General features: G+C 45.9%; 1 protein-coding gene across 5 annotated transcripts in view; it reads right to left on the reverse strand.

The window, feature by feature from the left end:
- ULK4 (unc-51 like kinase 4) overlaps window positions 1-20,585 on the reverse strand; it is a 2,246,396-nt gene that overhangs the window by 1,243,075 nt on the left and 982,736 nt on the right. For all 5 annotated transcript variants that reach the window (XM_078663530.1, XM_078663529.1, XM_078663527.1 and 2 more), the window contains 2 exons: window positions 14,804-14,855; window positions 14,601-14,695 (listed from right to left, as the gene is read on the reverse strand). In XM_078663530.1, coding sequence (XP_078519656.1) covers window positions 14,601-14,695; window positions 14,804-14,855 — 147 coding nt within the window. The remainder of the gene's footprint in view (window positions 1-14,600; window positions 14,696-14,803; window positions 14,856-20,585) is intronic.

The following is a 20,585-nucleotide window of genomic DNA, read 5'->3' on the forward strand; positions in this document are numbered from 1 at the left end:
GGGGGGGATAATTCTACCTACAGATTCCCCACCTTTTGGATAGATTCCAGAACCCAACCAGGAGGAGGGTGAATAACTGGTTAAAGTAAGACTTCCTGAAGGCAGAACATGCAAAGAGATATTTCTGTTGCAAGTCCAGAGTCCACGGAGTAATGCTTTGCAAAAGTGTAGAGGGAAGCCCAGTTTGTCACTTTGCAGTTCTTTGCAATAGGGGCTCTCTGTCGCCAGAACCGAGGCAGAAGATTTTGACCTGATGAAGTTGGCCCTCATATCTTCCAGAGGTTCCTTGTGAGCCAAAGCGGTACGAAAGGGGGTGGTGATGGACGGAGCATCTGAACCAATCAAACACTCACACCCAGTCAAAAGATCTAGGTTTGATCCACCACCGCTCATTAGCCCACTCTGCCACCCCAGTTCAGACATGGCTATATGCAAATCAGTCTGACCCTGTGCCTCATGGGAACAGTCCAGCCCGAACTGCCAAGCCATGCCTTCCCTGGACCGGAAACAAGCTTCCGAGGACCGTTTTCTGGCATTCCAGCCGTCTTCCGCCCGGCTTGCTTGAATCCAGTGGCAAAGTGAGCAAGGGACTCACGTCTGAGCATACCCTGCCACACTTATGGCGGCCAAAGCGGTACAAAAGGGGGTGGTGATGGACAGAGCATCTGAACCAATCAAACACTCACACCCAGTCAAAAGATCTAGGTTTGATCCATCACCGTTCTTTAGCCCACTCTGCCACCCCAGTTCAGACATGGCTATATGCAAATCAGTCTGACCCTGTGCCTCATGGGAACAGTCCAGCCATGGCTTCCCTGGACCGGAAACAAGCTTCCGAGGACCGGTTTCTGGCATTCCAGCCGTCTTCAGCGGAATGCCAGAAACCGGTCCTCAGAAGCTTGTTTCCGGTCCAGGGAAGCCATGTCTGAACTGGGGTGGCAGAGTGGGCTAAAGAACGGTGATGGATCAAACCCAGATCTTTTGACTGGGTGTGAGTGTTTGATTGGTTCAGATGCTCCGTCCATCACCACCCCCTTTTGTACCGCTTTGGCCGCCATAAGTGTGGCAGGGTATGCTCAGACGTGAGTCCCTTGCTCACTTTGCCACTGGATTCAAGCAAGCCGGGCTGAAGACGGCTGGAATGCCAGAAACCGGTCCTCGGAAGCTTGTTTCCGGTCCAGGGAAGGCATGGCTTCGCAGTTCGGGCTGGACTGTTCCCATGAGGCACAGGGTCAGACTGATTTGCATAAAGCCATGTCTGAACTGGGGTGGCAGAGTGGGCTAAAGAACGGTGATGGATCAAACCCAGATCTTTTGACTGGGTGTGAGTGTTTGATTGGTTCAGATGCTCCGTCCATCACCACCCCCTTTTGTACCCCTTGTGAGCCAAGGCGTAGCATATCTCAATGCACAAAATGATCCAGCTCCACACCATCCTCTTGTGGACTGCCTTGCCCATCATTTTGCCTACATAGCTGACGATCAGCTGGTCATCAAGTCTGAACTCCTTGGTTCTATCAATGTAGAAGCTCACTGGTCTCTAGTCTATGAAGCCTCTTTTCCTCTTTCGTAAGATGGGGGACAGGAAAGAAAGATGGCAAGGTTGGCCTAAACGAAAGGGCATAGCCACCTTGGAAATGAAAGTAGCCATGGTTCTGAAAATCAACTTATCAGGAAAGAAATTTGGGAAGAGAGTCATGATATATAGTGCATGCAACTCGCTAACACATCTTGCCAAAGTGATGGCTAAAGGAGAAACGTTCTTAAGAGTAAGCAACTGCAACCGGTACCAGTGTAGAGGTTTGAACGATGAACACATTAAAAAAGCGAAAACAAGACAGAGATTCCAATGCACCATTATGAAGGGGGACAACTTGTTGTGTGATGCCCTTCAGAAACCTCCGGACTTGGTGACTTGAAGAGGGACTGATGGTTCAGAAAAAGGTTGACAAGGCTGGTAAGTAACCCCTGTGTCCACTGCACACCCCAGTTGAGCCAACAATAGTGAGAAATGCAGCATATCAGACAAATAGGACTGAACAGGTTCTACTGAGTTGTCCGAACACCACTTGACAAAGCTATTCCATCTCCCCAAAGATACCATTTTGGTGTAGTGCCTACAGGCACATAAGTTAACATCTACCTCTTCAAAAGGTAAAGAAATTGACCTGCTCAAACTTCAGGTACGAAAGTGGAGGCGCTGGAGGTTAGCGTGCAGAACCTACCACTGGGACTGCAAGAGGAGATCTACTTTGTGAAGGAGACAGACAGCTGGACACAGGGAGAGGTGTATTAGAGCCCCACCTTTCTTGGCCAATCCAGGGCTATCAAGATGACTCGAGCCCGGTTGAGGTGAATCTTCCCCAGAACCCAAATGAATTAAGAGCACGGGAGGAAACACATAGTCAAGTGGAAATCATCATCTCAAGCAAAACACGCCCCCCAATGCTCCCTGCAACTGATTCTGTAGGGCACAGAACGCCCGGCAGTGAGCCTTGTCAGAAGTGGCAAAGAGAGCCACTAGAGAAGTGCCCCAAAGGCTGAAAAAGCACTGAAATACCTCTTGATGAAGCCTCCACTCATTGTCGGCAAGATGAAACGACAGAGACTGCTCAAACACTCCACCTGGGTGCTTGGCTACTAAACAGATGTGATGTTGTTAAGCCCAAATCCAGAGCCAAAGAGCCTTGTGACAGAGAAGATTTTATCCTATTCCTCCCCACCCCACCCCCTGGCCTCTTGACATACCACTTGACATACCACATCACAGTCATGCAGTCCGTCAAGATTTGAACAGACTGACTGCAAAGGGAGGGCAGAAAGGATTTGAGCGCCAGGCAAATTGTCAAGAGCTCCAGCAGATTGATATGCAACATGTGCCCCTCTGGAGACCAAAGGCCTATGATCTCCATTTCCTCCAAATGGGCTCCCCACCCTACAGTGGAATCTTCCGTTATCACTGTAGCCACTGTCAGTGGATTTGGAACGGCTGTCCTTGTACCAGATTGCCTTCTATGTTTCACCACATCAAGACTGCCACTCTGTTCCTGAACATCATAAAGTAACCAGGAAGATCTCTGTAATGCCAGGTTACATTCATATACTCCGCAATAGCTTTCCTTGTTTCACAGACTGAACCTAGGCAGAAAATCCTCAGATGCTTGTAAAGATTAATGGGAATATGTTAGTTAGCAAAACACACAAGGTGATGGACGGAATGTTGCACATTGGCAAAACATTCACCTCCAGTCACAGGTCTGGGTTTATTCCATTGTTATTGTGCTCACCACGCCACCCCAGTTCAGACATGGCCATATATAATCAGTCTTGAGCCTGTGCCTCATGGCAACAGTCCAGCCTTAACTACCAAGCCATGTCTTCCCTGGACCGGAATCATGCATCCTAGGACCGGTTTCTGGCTATCAGCCGTCATCAGCCAGGACAGCTTGACTCCAGTAGCGTAGTGAGCACGGGACCCACGTCTGGGCATACCCTTTCCACATAGGCGAACAGCAAAACACACAAGGTGATGGACGGAATGTTGCACATTGGCAAAACATTCACCCCCAGTCACAGATCTGGGTTTCAATCCATCGTTATTTTGCTCACCACGCCACCCTAGTTCAGACATGGCCATATGCAAATCAGTCTTGTCCCTGTGCCTCATGGGAACAGTACAACCCAAAGTGCAAAGCCATGTCTTCCCTGGACCGGATAACAATGGATTGAACCCAGATCTGTGACTGGGGGTGAATGTTTTGCCAATGTGCAACATTCCGTCCATCACCTTGTGTGTTTTGTGTTAATATCTTAGTTATCCTCTGCTTTAGGAAGCTATCTATTGGCAGTGTACTTCTGGAACATTTTGTAGGTCAAATATTTTCTAGATATAGCAGGCTCCTGGCTAACTCCTGACCCTCGGAAAGGAAATCTGAAAGTTTTATTAAGTAACCACTATTCATTGCAGCATCACCTTAATGTAGCCTTCAAGGCTTGCTGTTCCAATTGACATTTTGTTTTTTAAATGGGTCCACCCTCTACTCCAAGAATAACATTTAAGCACACTAGTTCTGTGAAATAGGCTTTGCGACTAAACTACTGCTATGTCTTCTATTTGTGGTCCCCATAATGTCTGATCAAGTTATTCAAAATGCCAGCTTTTGAGTTGTTACCAGTAATAGCCAAACACATTATATTTCTCCAATCTTGGCTCATTTTCATTCAATGCATTTGAGTGACAGGTCTCAATTTAATACATTGTGCTCAAACCAATCAAACTTAGCCAGTAGATCATTCTTGTGCAACAATGTTGAATACTATGCATGACCCCAAGCCCTCTGAATTTCCAATAGACACATACCTGCAGCATACAGATTCAAGAAGCCACACATGGGAGCTAGGGATGTTGTATAATTCTTTGCTCAAGTTTACTTTTGAACTGGCAAAGTAGCTGTCATTCAAAAAGCATAAAAAGATGTGCTATTTTGATTGGGATTCACAAAAATCTCGGATCTACTTTTGATATTATTTTATGAGGTAAGATGTACCTTGTTTGAGTACAAGAGCTCTGATAACTATAGACAGCTCTGACAGACAACACTGCATCCTGTTGAGAAATCAATCATAGGACATAGGTCACTCTCATCTAGCATGCAAAATCCGTTGTTAGTCACTCCATAATGTCGTACTGGTTTGCTATACCCTACCAAAAACCTGAATTCTACAGAACTAGCGTACATTCACTACATAGATATCAATGGAAGATGCAAACCACTCCTTTTTAATACTGTTATGTTGTAATGAAGGGTTAGTAACTGATTAGTTAGGGCCACTGCAGCTTTTCAGTAAAGACCCAACTACTATTAATTTTAATGCACCTGGGCTTTGCTTATGAAGGGACAATTTCCTTTGACAAATGTAAGCAATACTTTACACTTCTTAAGTGTCTTGGTAAACTCCGGCTCCATGAACACAATGACCTCCTGAAGGTAATGCAGCATCTTGACTTTTCCAAGAGCTGAATAACTGTTCTGCTTTTAATTTCACTGTTGGTGAGGGTGGTTAGAGTTCCTGAAATTTCTTTTATGAGGTTTAGAATATGATTTTGATGTTTGAGGTATTGCCGATTTGCTTCATATATACTCTAACCTCAGAAAGGAACCTGTTCAGGTTACTTTTGTCTGTTACACCTGAACCTTTTAGTTTTAGTATCTTGTGTATTTTTAGTGCAGTTATAACATTTCCATCTTAGCAGAGGAAAATAAAGCAGACCGGAAATATTTGACAACGCTATTCTTCAAAAGGGAATCCAATCCTAGCAGACTGCAGTTGGATTGTTAGAGTTACCAGGTTATTTTGACAAATCGCAGATGTACAAGTTACTACCTTTAGTAATGCTCTTTTGGAGGATACTCTACCTAACCGCAGATCTTTCACCTTAGAATATTCCTCAGGCGGCAGACTGGATCCGAAATAGCAGTGCTCCTGTGGGCCGCTAGGTGGCACCATGTGGCTCTGCATTGACTACACACCGCCACAGAAGTGATGGAGCGGAGCATCATATAAGTGCCAACCCTGCGTTCTGATGTCAGATTCTTGTCTTTTCCCTTTCCATATGAAGTGTGAACAGTTGTTGCTGAGTAGTAACTTGGGATCTTTTTTAGATAGAAATAAGAGGCCATTCTACAGAACGGGGAGGTGGAAGAGCGGTGAGGGGCTATTAGACAGAGCATCCAGGAATGCCGACGATGGAACACAGTGGAACTAATCGCACTCCAAGGCAATCTTGTCCATCATTTATCATCTGGCTGAAAGAGTTCCCCAGATTTTCGAGGACTGCCAGCAAGCCGTTGCTGGCCATTACCCAAAGGGCATGGAAGTATTGACCTAAAAGGCAGACTATAATGCAAAAATGGCTAAGGAAAATATGCATCTGCCAAAGACATCAATCCACCAATATTTCCTGCTCGGAGTGGTGGGGAATGTAGTGGGATTCACTTTACTGGTCAAAGTCACGAAAAAAAAGCTCTATGGAGCGGGATGTTTGGTGAGAAAATCTGGGTCACCAGGCATCAGCCTATGACCTTTGAACACTAGCCTGTTCACAGGTGGCAAGAACATGGTTTCAACCAGGTAGATATCTGAGCAGCTACAAGAGCATCTCTGAAAGGAAGCAAGGGCTCAGATGTTGCTGGTAGGATTACCATCAAAATATTTGTTGTAGTCTCAGTAGAAGGCAGTTTTAGCTCTATCACCTCTGCTGCCCTCCTAACCACCACTGATATAAGGCACTCTCCACATTCGTGGCCATTCCTCCCTAGCACACTGTATAAAGTTGAAAAGTCACTGTAAACGAGAAGGTTCAGGAGTGGAGCATGGAAAGGCAAGGAAAGAAAGTAACCGCGATCAGCATGCAGGTGTGATGCTTATATGCAGCTGTGCTCTGTCACTTCTGGGGTAGTATGGGGTCAATATGGAGCAGAGGAACGTCTCCTACTGATGTGCGGGAGAATTGCTGTTAAATATCTCAGGATCTAGTCTGACGTCTGGGGAATATTCTAAGTAATATATAGTTATAAGAATCAATTAGAAACTACCTACATCAACAGTTGCATCTCCGTCCACCAACCACTGAGACGGCTCTGATGAACAAGTTACTTACCTTCGGTAACGCTTTTTCTGGTAGATACAATATCTGCCTGTGGATTCCTCACCTTGTGAATATCCCCCTTGCGTCAGCAACGTTCAGAATTATTCTTCGTAGCACGCCGGCGTGGACGACGTCACAGGAGCACGGCATGGCGCGCGACTCCGACTGACGTCACCGACTCCTTATTAGACCCACGTCGGCGTGATGACGTCAGTTCCGCCCTTTTTTCCGTGCCTTCGAGGCACCCGGACGGACCAACGACAGCAAATATGCAAATATACAATGTACACAGTACATACAAATCAAAATCGCACACAAAGTGCGCAGCAAAATTAGCAAAATAGCAGAAAATATACACACATAAAACCAGGTATAGCAGAGTGAACAACGGGGAGGCGGGTGGGCATGTGAGGAATCCACAGGCAGATATTGTATATACCAGAAAAAGTGTTACCAAAGGTAAGTAACTTGTTCTTCTGATAGATACAGCTCCCGTGTGGATTCCTCACCTTGTGAATAGAGTCCCACAGCAGTCCCCACTCCCGGAGGAGGGTGTCCACTCTGCTACACCAGGAAATCTTGGAGGACAGAGCGCGCGAAGTGGCCATCCCTCCTCACCTCGGTATCCAAGCAGTAGTGCTTCGCGAAAGTGTGGAGCGAGGCCCAAGTCGCAGCTCTGCAAATGTCCTCAACAGGTACACCTCTAGACAAAGCAGATGTTGCAGACTTTGCTCTAGTTGAATGTGCTCTAATACCCTCAGGAGGGTCCTTACCCGCCAAGGAGTAGCAAATCTTGATGCACAGGATTATCCACCTGGAAAGTGTGCGCTTGTGCACCGCTCTGCCCTTCTTACAGCCAGCAAAACCAATACACAGCTGGTCGTCCATCCGGAAGTCTTTAGTTCTGTCCAGATAAAAAGACACCGCCCTCTTAGGGTCCAGACGGTGAAGCCTCTCTTCCTCCTTGGAAAGGTGAGGGGGAGGATAGAAGGTAGGAAGGGTAATGGACTGTCCTAGATGGAAGGAGTTACCACCTTAGGCAGAAAAGCAGCCCTGGTCCTAAGAACCAGTCTGAGCTCGAGGAACTTCTTCAACCTCATGATCCGAAGAGTGGTGTGATTCCGGATCAGGTTCTTGCTCCGGAGTCGGGGAACCTTGAAGAGATCGTAAAGGAGAAGGAGAAATGAAGTCCTTATGATGTCTTCGGGACTTTTTCTTTGAATCCGAAGAGTCTTTACCAGAATGATGTCTCAAGCTATGTTTTCTCCTCTTGTGCTTCTTCCTCGAGGAACCCGAAGCATGACCCAAAGCCGACTTGGATCCGGACCTCGATCTTTCTCTAGACCTCGACCTTGCTCTGGATCTCGACCTCGACTTCTGTCTCGACTTCGAGCGTCTCAACGTCGACCTCGATGATCTATCAGCTTCTCTTCCCTTTACTTTTGCTAGAAGAAGTTTAGCTTCACGTTCTCGCAAAGCTTTAGGATTCATCTTGAAGCAGGATCGACAGTTTTTAACGTCATGGTCTGATTCAAGACACCATAAACAATCACCATGTGGGTCGGTGATCGACATCATGCGAGCGCATGACCCACACTGTTTGAACCCTGTCTTCCTCGACGACATTCTCGACGAAGAAGGAACAATTCAAAGACGAAATAGTAGCACTAAAATAGTCGAAGATACTAAGTATCGCAGAAGATCCCAGAAACCGTTAGCGTCGACGACGCGGAAAAAAGGGAACTGACGTCATCACGCCGACGTGGGTCTAATAAGGAGTCGGTGATGTCAGTCAGAGTCGCGCGCGATGCCGTGCTCCTGTGACGTCGTCCACGCCGGCGTGCTACGAAGAAAAATTCCGAACGTTGCTGACGCAAGGGGGATATTCACAAGGTGAGGAATCCACACGGCAGATGTATCTATCAGAAGGACTCCTACTCGCACACATTCCACCCAGAACCAGATCAGGAAGACAGGCATTCTCTCAAATCACTCCCAAAGCATAGATCGACCTCCCACTTTAGATCAGAGCCTCTTCCTCTCATCTTCAATTCTGCAAGAAGCTGAAAACCTGACATTTCAGTGAACCAACTTACCCTAGGCAGGGCAAAGCACACACACACCTGTGCAGAACCAGGATACGCTAGCGGTTGATAGTGCGCTTTACAACCACACATAACAAAAATGCTTTTTGAAGACCAAAGGATTTACATGGGGTTTAAAAGCCAAACCTATGTAAGTGAATAAACAAAATAGAAGATCATCAGGAGAACATGAAATTCAGGTCTGATAAAGGTATAGCTGTTATCTTGTTTGAGATGTGGTGGTATTTGTCTTTTTAGCTGGAGAAGGCAGAACTGTTGTAGAAACAAAGTCAGAGACGGTAGAGTTGAGGGCAAGGAATAGATTAGCTGAATGGGATGTTGGAAGGCTGAGGAATGGGGTGTGCATCAGCTATTAGTGGAGAATGATCAGAGATCATCAGCTAGGGAGCCTGATAAACACACCAAAGAACAGAGGAAATGCTCACAATTATATTTGTGAATTTGCCCACAGAGTTCTCCTAGTCAGACTCACTTATTATGATCACTGAGTACTTATTGGAGCCAGTATGAACACATTTTCTAATGCTGATTGTAGCTATAAGTCCATCACTATTGAGGGTAAACGACCACTGACAGTACTGTGCAACCAATTCAGCTGAGCAGTGGAAGCCTTACAACCTGAAAGCTCCCTCATATCTTAGAAAAGGAACAAACTTAAACGCGACTCTTTTAAAATTACACCTTTGGTTAACATGGCACTGAGATTGGCTAAAAACACCCTTCCAGGCTAACCACACTTTCTCTAGGACAGTGACTTTCATGGGTGTTGGGTCTGTTAACTGAGCCAATTGTAAAAACACCTGACCATGTTTGACGTCACCGTTTTTCCTTTTACTATTCTCTGCTCAGCACTCAACCCTGTAAATATTATTTCCTCTATTTACAGCAGGTAAGATGTAACTGGAGTACTAAAACAGATGGTGGTGCAGATCTACGTTTTACATACACATTGTCACTGCTCACGCAAAAAGCCCTACATTAACTGAATAAATAGCAACTCAACTTTAAATACCCATGTTGCATCCTGAATGCTGCTAGGTCTAGGTACAGTCTGAAAGTTCTCAGAGACAACCACTTTCAGCTCTACTATGTGCTACTGTACCGCATTTAAATCTTTTGCGACTGATAGATCCTAGAACATTTGGAACATTGGTAGATATGGTTCTCAACATGAGGCAGAGGTACATCTTCTGTTCTTGCTGTACGAGTACATGAAGTTAAGAATCCCCAGGGTCCACTGAACATGATAAATTGTTGTTCTGGACACCTGCCAGGATTTAGTCCAGAGTCAGCTTTTTGATCCACAGCAGGGTTGTACTGGATCAGACTGTAGAGTCAGAGCTGCATGGAACTCTCTAACCCCTAAAAGTAATATCCCAACCCTCTTGGGACTGGTTGTATTGTACCTACAAATAAAAGTCTCTTCTCTTACTATAGATGCTCTCACAGGCATGAGGTGGCAGGGGGGAGATTGCTGTAGAAGCTGCAAAACATAGGTCTTCCATACCATTGGCAAGAACAATGCATCTGAGGTAGTCTGTGTTCAGTGGTGATGGTGGTAGAAAAATTACCCTCCCTTTGGGGTGGGGTGGGCCTCCTGAGATGGTACCATAGAAGACAGCAGGATCAGTGAAGTCGTTTGGAAATCCTAATCTCTAATGTGGCCTGGAAGATGAGCTTGTTCTATCCCATGATGTCCATTCTCTTACAAAATTGATGTCAGAGGCTTGGAGTGAGAGCAAAATAAGGCACTGGCCTTGAAAAGTGTAAACAGTTGGCTAAATACAGGGAGGATAGCAAGCAGACGAATAACATAAAAATGAGACACAATGATTTGGCCTTTGCTGTGGAGGGATTGAATACATTCTTCATCCTCACATGTGAAGTCAATTAAATTTCCATAAGCCTCTGGTTTAGAGACAAAAGACTGCAGCCATGCCTACTTATACATGGGAACACTAGTGATCACAGTCCTCAAAGTGGTGTCAATGATATCACAGGCCATCAGCAGTTTATGCTCCACTCTGTCTTTGTCCAAGCTAAATGTGACCTGTTATTCAACCTGCGCATATTCTGGGAGCCAGGGGGGTTGGCGGTCAAACTTGTGCTACATGTGTTGCCTGTAGCTAACTATAATGGCACCTGCATGAATCTGTCTGGGGCAGAAATCTCTGGACATGCACATCTTTTTACTGTGGGACTCCAAGCATTTAGCCTACTTGTCCAAATGAAATCCCAATAGGTATTATCCAAAAACCTTGAGATAGATCGCAAAGAAAAAGATTTTTTCTAAACCGGAGTCTGAACACCAACTTGAGACTTAATGAGAAAAGTCTGTCTTTTGTGTGGGGAATGTGAGGCCACGAACACCCCAGAGACACCCTCATTCTTAGGCAGGAGAGCCAAGGTTTCATTGGCAATGCCCCGATGGACTTATGGACGTAACCAGCAATGATTGGTACCACTTAGCTAGGGAGACTGGTATTGGGGCCCCATTACCTAAATGGGGTCTCTGTGAGGGATGCTGCAATTGAGAAATATCCACTTAAACCCCACCCAACTCCAATAGCCCTACTGTTGCATCTTGAAGTGGATTTATCATGGGCAGCTAGAGGAGACCTGGCAGTGCCAGAAGAGTCTGAGAAAACGGTCTCTAAAGGAGCTGCAAGAGACAAGGAGAGCTGCCCCAGGGGCACAGGAAGCTGATGGAGTTCAGCCAGAAACACCTACCTGGCCTTTTAGTTTGAACACAGAGGAACCAGGAAAAATGCTAAACTGAGAATGGGTGACTGTAAAGCTAATGCTAAGATGTGTGAGGAACTCAGTAAAAGGGGTCAACAAAAGTTCCTGATGCTCCTGAGCCAATCAAATAAAGGGTGTTAGAGTTTGGCCCCCATGGAGTCCCCATCCACTTTGAGGTGGGAATCCAATACAGAAGTATGAAGCAATGGCATAACCAGCAAATAAGACTGCTGGTACGGGCACAGACCTGGAATGACCCTGAGCTAAGGACTACAATGGAGTGTGTAAAATGAGGACATGTCCTTTAAAGAAGTGTTTAGGAAGTAAAGAAAGCAGTGTCAAGTACGCCTGACTTCTAACATACTGTGTTAATATGGTAAGTGTTGTTATATGTAATAAATCTGGAAATGCATCATTGTACACAGAGTTGACTGACTTGTTCATGGATGTAACAATAAATAAAGTTATTTAAAAAAAAAGGTAGGCCTGGCTTCAGTAATGCTCACAAGTTTGAGCAAGCACCCAACAAGAGTCCTGCAGATGGCTAGTTGAGGAGCATTGTCAGCTGAAGCCAGGGTGTCCTGGTATATCAGGTTCTTTCTGTGTTTCTTGTGCTTGAGGTGAGACTATTTGCATCCAGTCACTAGAGTGCTCCTCACTCACTGACCTGCTGACCTATCAGCAACGTTTTCATTCCCAAGAGCCTCCTTCGCCAAGAGGGAAGTAAGGTTGACCACAAAGGAGGAAGAGTTAGGAAATGGCTCGACCATATCATGCTCTGACTGACACATAAGGCGCCTACAACAACAGTTCATTTCCACCCCACTGACCAACCCCAAGAGCCGCTGAAGTAGAGACTGGCTCTAGACCCAGGGAGCAATGACAACTCAGAATCACTGTGCCCAGAAGCATGGAGAGACTCTACCCTCTGTAGTAGCCGACTTTCCAGAGCAAGAGGTAGGTTAGTTCCAGAAGGGTCCATGGCTGAAAGACGCATGACAACCCTTTCATGGTCCTTGAATACAGTATCCAATTACCAAGTTAAAAAAAGCAAAACAATTGCGTGATCTGTTAGTTCTTCCTTCCATGGAGCTTCTTGCTCCATTTGAAAAGTATGAGTGAGGACGGCCCCCATACAGGAAAGAAGTGCCCCTGAACAGAATGTCTTGGTATGCCACTGAAAGGAAGGGTGCTCTATATACTCTCCTTTTGCAAATACACTGGGATCACTTCTTGACTCCTCTTCCAAGTGATGAAATCGAGCATATTTACTGGATGACTGTTTCCAAAACAAGAGATGCAAAGTTTATGCAGGCCAGTTGATTCAAACGGTCTGTGATACGCTGTGTATAGTGTAATGGCAGACCATTTCAGTGTCACCTATTTAGCCTGAAGGACTAGAAGAGCAGATGACCACAAAAAGCAAAATCCTACAATAAAAGACATTGGCAAAGCCAATAGGTCTTGTCTATGAGATTTATTGGCAATGAATTGTAGCTATGCTGTACAGCAGCGGGATGCTATGCAGCAAGGCTAAAATACTTTTTTTTTAAACACTATGACGCACTCACAGTGCTTCTTTTATTATTTGTGCTCCCCTCTCAACTGTCCTCACCCCTACCTGTGTCCTTCTCTAGTACAGGCCCTCCCTCCATGTTGCCTTACCGCCCAACCCACTCCCTGCCTCACCCTCCAAACCTCTCCTTCATTAGTTTTTTCACCCCGGCAAATTGGAGTGTAGGTTGAGGTAACACAGAAGCAGTGATGGTGGAAGAGAAGGGCGGCAGAGGAGAACATGGCTTGGGTAGTGGACAGGTCCAAGGGCATGGGAAGCAGATGGGCAGTGGAGAGTGGGCGGAAGGAGCTAGGGCAAACACACGGATACTGGAGGGATGGGTGGAGCTGAGAAAAGAACACAGACAACAGTGGGGGGTGGGAGGGGCTAGGGCAAGCAAACGGACAGTGAAGGGTGGGCGGGAGGAGCTGGGGGAAGCACACGGAAAATGAAGGGTGGGCGGGAGTGGCTTGGGCAAGCACATGGACAATGAAAGGTGGGCAGAAGGGTAATGGATGAGGAGGAGAATGGGGAAGGGACACGAAGGGGGGGATTTACATAAAGGAGATTTCTGGAAAACAGATGCATTGTCATAAAGTAATTAAACAAATAGAAAAAAGTAGTGTCTGAAGAAGCAAGAACAGTAATTCATCCACACTCTAGGGGAGGAACAATGACAAGAAGAGGAAGGAAAGTCTATGGAAACAGACGAATAAAGAAGCAAGCAAATGAAATTGACAATGAAGGCAACCAATGGTAAACAGTGGGCATCCTCTAAGTCCACTGTACAGTAGGAAATGTCTCAAAAGAATATGCATGCCCTGTCTTATATTATACATAAAAATGAAGGAAGGATATTGCAGAGGGAGTAGCTGAGAGAGACAGAAGCAAATTCCACTCCATCCATATTAATAGGTGGAAAAATAGAACTGGTAAGAGTGTGCATACATACAAGAAATGAGAGCTGCTCACATTTGATGCTCGGGTGCATGTTATCAGGCATGCTACAGGAGCAGTTTCTGGTCTGCTGAGTCAAACTAGTACCAACAAGTTAAGAATTGGTTAGATCCGGGACCTACGGGTAGAAGGCATTGTAGGCATTACCTGCTTTAGAACACAGGGATAAAAATCATTGGAAGCCATTAATGAACTGAAGTTCTACGGTTAACGCTCAGTCTCTGCAACACTGGATACTTTATGTATAGATCTTGTTTATATCATCTTAATATGTCATATTCAAGAAGTGAAATTACATTCTTAGTTCTCTCTTAGCTGCCTATGAGTTCACAGTTGCGTACTGGAGAAAAGCTATTATGAAGCAAGGCCCTCCTACTTTATTAAATTACAACAACGTTATTTTATCACTGCCAAAAATGTTTCATTTTCAGTAAAAACAATAAAGAAATACTTGGTTTCCAAAATAAAAGTTATGACCCAACCCACGCTTGGTTTCCAAAATAAAAGGCATGACTTGGAACCATCATATTTAAAAGGAGGAAATGTTTCCAACAAGCAAGAGAGAGTTGTTTGATGTGATGCCAAGGCTTACTGTGGAGCGGTGAACTGTCAGCAACACTGGATGCTGTGTTATAGCTTCAAAAGCTGATAAGGTTGTTCTGATCAGTTCTTCCGAAGCCGCCTGGCCTGTCAGTAGAAGAGAAACACATATTTTCTGTAAACATGCAGCAAAATCAAACTTATTTAAAAAATGCAATGATGCTAAATAATGCAAATGCCTCAAAACCACTTTACCTACTGCTCCTTCCAAGTTTGTTTCGCCAGATTCAATAGACGTGATGTGATTCTGTTGACAGAGAGGAGAGTGGTTGAGTGATAACATTGGTTTAAAACATGACACTTCAAATACAATAGTTCTAGTCGGCGCAATCGGTATGCTTGTTGACAAATGTTACTCTACCCATGCTTTCAGAAAAAAAGGTTTGAAAGAATTCACAAATTCGCCTTTTGAGCAAAATTGTGTCAAATGTTATTTGTGAATTTAATATTCCGTTTTCTAGATCTATATAAACCAATTAAACTGTGTAACAAATTAGGAACAAAAGATTGCCCTACACAAGGGAGACCATGAACTCTTCTGAAATGGTGCTTTGTTAAACTGACTCATTAGAGAGAGCCAGGCCTTTAGGAGCGTCCAGCTTTGAAATGTTGAACTCTCTTTGATCTAAATCAAAGTGTACACAGTGGCTACCAATCACAGCCTCCTACAGGCATCAACTACCTCAGTAAACCTCATGACGTTCACAAAGACATCAGAGGCCAGGAGACATAAGTCTGCCCTGCCCTGGGAGATCATCACTAAAGCCTACCTGTATGGCTAAGAAGGCTATAGGGCGGGTAACAGACACTCCACCGAAAAATTATGGGAGCAGGGAACACAGCGGACTGTACTAGCAAAATGGGGATGCTGTTGGCGCAGCAACACTCACACCTAGGGCAAGGCTAGGGGTTGAGCTATAGCTTGGTCTTCTTGTGACAAGATACCACATATGTTATATTCCAAGATCAGCAGCAGACACCTACCAGGATGTCCCTGACGTACTAAAACAAGCATTGGAAAAAACAATAGGTTTCATACTTTTTTAAAAAGAACTGTGGGCATTCACATTCCGCGGCAAAGAAAACAGTTCTGGGGTTTGAGTGCTAAGGAGTGTACATGAAAAAGTGTTTGTGTGTTCGTGTGTGTGTATATGTGGGTATATAAGTGAGTTTTAATGGGTGTGATGCCATAAAATATGTTTGCTGCAATCTCATGGGAGCCATACATCCACCCAGTGTCATCTGCGATTAATACTCTACAAGACGCCCAAGGCAACTCTGCATCTGATGAGTCTACTGGGTTTCTGCGCCGATAAGCAGAGGTAAATTCTGACAACTCTGCTGGGAAATGGGACATGAAAGAGCAAAGAACAACAATGAACAACAAGAAAGCAATGAAGGAGGGGAGTGGGGGAAAATGGGAGAAGGAAATTGATAGCACAGAGTGAGAAAGGCAGCAAGAAAAACAAAAGTAAGGAAACAGAGGGAAACTGACAGCACCAAAGAACAATAATTGCCAAGAATAGTAGCAGAGGTAAGCAGGACTGCTTCTTGGTGTTCCAAGACCAAAACCAAACACTAATGGGACAATGTAACTTTCCACAAAATGCCATGGGATTGATGGATAGACCATCCAAGCAAATGCAAACCTTTAAAAGCATGATAGCTAATGGCTGAAAGTGCTGACTCAAAGGCCACTCTCTCTTCACTATGTCATATACAGGCGCGCAACACCCATTGGAATCAAAGGGCTTCAGCCCCCCCAATCGTGTGTGGCAGCCCAGGCTCAGACAGCTCCCGGGCACACACGCAGGCGCATCCGAGCACTTCACAGGTCTTTAAAAGACCATGTGCATGTTAAAGAGGCTTTGTTGATGTTTCACCCCTTCTAAGAGCCCCTGCAGCGCCACTCTACCTACTGCTTAACCCCTTAGGGGCGGATGACGAGCTCAGCTCGTCATGGGCGTAACCTGCGCTACGCGGATGACGAGCTGAGCTCGTCACGTAACGCGGGTTTTTTTAAAACGCAGCGCGCAGCGGGAAAACCGCTAGCGCGCATGCGGTTAAAGTTTCAGCCCCCCCGAAATTTTTTCTTTGCCTCCCCCCGAAATGTGGCTCTAGTTGCGCCTCTGGTCATATGTGTACTTTTTAAAAGTATTAGTAGCACAAGGTCTCTCATTCAGCTAAAGCTGCCTGTAGCAACACCTAAACCAATTATGAAATGGCACCCATTAAGATATGCAAGTAGAAATTCCAGTCTACATCCCCGGTGGGCTCAAATTCTCTGGTGAGCTCCATATCTTCAGTTATATGTTGGCGGATATAAACAAGGGGGGCTCTTTATAAAGGTAAACTTACACGAGTAAATCTACATGTGTACGTTTAGTCTTACACACTGCGTTGCTCAGTGTCGGTTCTGATGAAGCTCTCAGCTGTGTGATGAGGCTTTGCATGGCTTCAAGCCAGTTTTGAGGGAACCTTCAGTGAGGCAAGGAGGCATGCACTCTGATGCCAGTCTAGGATCTGGGGGGCACCTCATGGGATCAGGACTCTCTTCAGCAGAGGCCAGAAACAGAATACAATCAGGTCCAGTTGAGTCTGGTTAGCTCGGCACATGCAGGACAGCCCTCTAGGTCAGAACATGAGACAGCTAGCCCTTAGAGCTACTCTGGTGGTTCTGGGTTCAAGGAGCAGGCTAATGCTTCTTTTCTCAGGCAGCAGGGCAGTCACACCAGCATCAGGGCAATCCTTCTTCTGAGTCTTTTATCAGTCCAAAAGTGATCTGATCAGTGGTTCAAGAGGTCCAATATTTATAGCTGTTGCCTCCCTTTGAAGTAGGGGAGGAGCTCCCTGTCCCTCTGGTTCTGGCAAACTCCTTCCTTCCCCCTCCATGCTCCAAGTAGTTGAGGGTGACACAGGCTAGTGTTAGATTCCTTTGTGTGGCTGTGTTGAAGGCAGCCCTTTGAAATCTAAGTGGGGCATGGAACAGTTCAACCCAAACCATCCTACCAGGATGTCCCATCCTGCCAACACCCAGTCACACTTTTTTTCCACTGTCTGGGAGGAATAAATAAAGGCCAACTGTCAAACTATTCACAGTTATGTGGCCCAGGACCCAGGCAGCAGACACCAAATAGGACAAGAAAATATCAACTTTCTAAAAGGGACAGTTTCAAAATTGGGACGCAAAGTCTAACTTTACCATTAAAGAGGGTTTTAAATTACAATTCAATTGAGTGTAAACATCATGTTCCTATTTGCTCCTGCTGAAAGTGGCCCTTTCTAGGGTGCTTGCCTTCGACTTTATGCTTTTGTCCTTTCCAGCTTTCTGCTGATCTAGGTGCTAGCCTTAGGACTTTGAGCGTGTTTGACACTGCCATTCAGTGCCACAGGGCTGTGCTCCTCTAATACATACTGGTGATTGGTGTATGCATGATTGGCTGAATCAAGTTAGTTGTAAGTTCCTTGGCTAGGGGTAAGACATATACCCAGGGCATATATATTTATTGCCCAGGACATGTATCTTGAATGAAACCTTGACCCTTGGTTCAAGGCGAGCATTCTCCCCAGCAGCTCCGCCTTCCAGAGAGTCTGCTCCAGCACTGAGCCTCTCCTGAGCAGGGTTCAAGCCGGCAGCTTGTCCTTTCACCGCAAGTTTCACCTTGCCTGCAGTTCGTCCGTTTTGTTAGGTATTTTTGCCCTGTTCCTCATTTATGCTCCTCACTGTTTGCCTCTGTAATTTATGTATTCTCTGTTTGCCTCTGTATCCATGGTATCCTGTGTGTGTTCTGTTTTGTTTTTTTCCCCACGTCAGCTGGTCAGTTTCTTCCTGCTAATGCTGCCCTGTGACCCCGCCCCCAGATCCAGCATGCTCCCACCCTTCCTACATATGGCGACCACTGCGCAGGCGCGCCTAAGGCAAGCCCGTCTGCACCCATCCGCGACCCGTCCATGACCAGAGCCAGGAACCTTAGTTCTCCCAGACCCCACCGCTACGACTCAACCACGCACTCATTCCCGGAAGACACGCTGACTGCGCAACATCCTCGCCAACCACCACCCACGGGCAGTTCTCGTGCAGACCCTGCCGCAGATCCTTAACCATCAACAAAGCTCCCCCAACCGCTGAAGGACCGCCTGCTGCACACACAACTGAAACCCTGACTTGTATCCTCCTCAACGTGCACTCCCTGCACCGACACTCCATCGAAATTTGGGACCTGATTGACACCCTATCGCCCGATGTCGACTTCTTCACGGAAACCTGGACCAACACCACCTCCGGCCCCGACATTGCCACGGCCATGCCCGATGGCTACAAGATCCAGAGAAAAGACCGCCTGCACCGCCGAGGAGGACTCGTCATTGCACACAAGACCTCCCCCCCAACTCTCCACATCCAGCATGAGTGACCCCCCACTCCAACACAGAACACCTCCACCTCCAGATCTAGGACCACGCTGCGCGACACCCTCATCTACAGACCACCAGGACCTCACACCCAGCCCACCACTACCATCGCCGAGCTCGCCGCACCCCACGCCATCACCTCCACAGTGTTTCCTGCACGTACCGCTGAAGAGGACAGAACTACTGTGAGATCTGCGTCTCAAACGCCGGCTTCTGTCATCTACCCTAAGCCGCCTATGGGAACGCTAGCGGAGTTGAAAATCACCTTGCTTACCGCCTTGCTCGTGCTCCAGTGATCAGTGTAAGACAGGTGTTTATTTGGAACCTGCAACCATTTTGACTCATTTCCATCTTTCATAAAACAAGCGGAACGGAGGGAGCCTGCGTTTTACAGCTCGGCGTCTGTCACCTTTCACCTCTCAAATAGCATTGCACAACAGTTGATGTACGAGATGGAGCAGCCCATTTGAGAGAACAACAAAGGAAACACATACCATTGTTGGACTTTAGCCAGCGTCCTTCTAATCACTGGTCAAAAGTCTAAATGGAAACATCGCTCTTTTAAAGAAAACAACGAGGAATTCTGTCCTTTATATATATATTTTTTTAAAAAGCGTGAAGAGTATTTGTGGGCAGAGGTAGGAAGTCAGCAGTGATTACTGTTTAAACAGCCATCACATACCGTCTCCAGTAGTAAAAGGAGAGGTGCCTTACCCGCCCCATCTACCGCGTACTTAATAACCTATAACTTCTCTATTTTAGAAATAATGGCTGATATCGAACTGTCCTGAGGAAGACAAATGTTTTTGTCGAAACGCGTAGACTTACAGCCTTATATACTTCCTACATTGGAGAAATTATTTTTAAGAAAAAGTCTTCTAAATCAATTTTTATGTATACTGATATGTTTGTTTGATATATATTGTTCGAATAATCCATGTTTATCTATATCATGCAATTATCTTTTTATTGAATCAGATGTATCCACATTTATATTTTTTATATAATTATATTAAAAATCAACCCTTTTGATATCACTACAGTCCATTGCTTTTTTAATGAGTTGTCCATGAACATATGTTTCTTTCAATAGCCATTGCTTGTTCCTAATTGTCTGCCTGGGTAGATACCTTTGCATAAAAAATCACCTCCACAGTCTACATTCTACTCAGGGACCTGAACTTCCACCTCGAAAACAGAAACGACCCAGACTCCACCACTCTCCTCCACAACCTCGCCAACCTAGGATTGAAACAGCTCATCAACACGACCACCCACAGAGCAGGTCACACCCTCGACCCCATCTTCGCGGGAGGAACAAACATCCGCTTCAGCCACACCATCCAGCCCATGTGGACTGACCACCACTGCGTCCACTTCACTCTCAACACCACAACCGCACCCAAGCACGCCCTGCACCCGCCACAACGTAACTGGAACAAGGTAACAGAGGAGCACCTCATCACCACACTCGGCCAAGATCCCTCAGCGCCACGACCAACACCAACTCCACAGCTAGGGAAATTCACCGCTGGGTCTCCTGCTGCGCCGACAAGCTGGTACCCCT

This window comes from Lissotriton helveticus, chromosome 10 (genome assembly GCF_964261635.1).
Source record: "Lissotriton helveticus chromosome 10, aLisHel1.1, whole genome shotgun sequence".
Taxonomy (NCBI): Eukaryota; Metazoa; Chordata; class Amphibia; order Caudata; family Salamandridae; genus Lissotriton; species Lissotriton helveticus.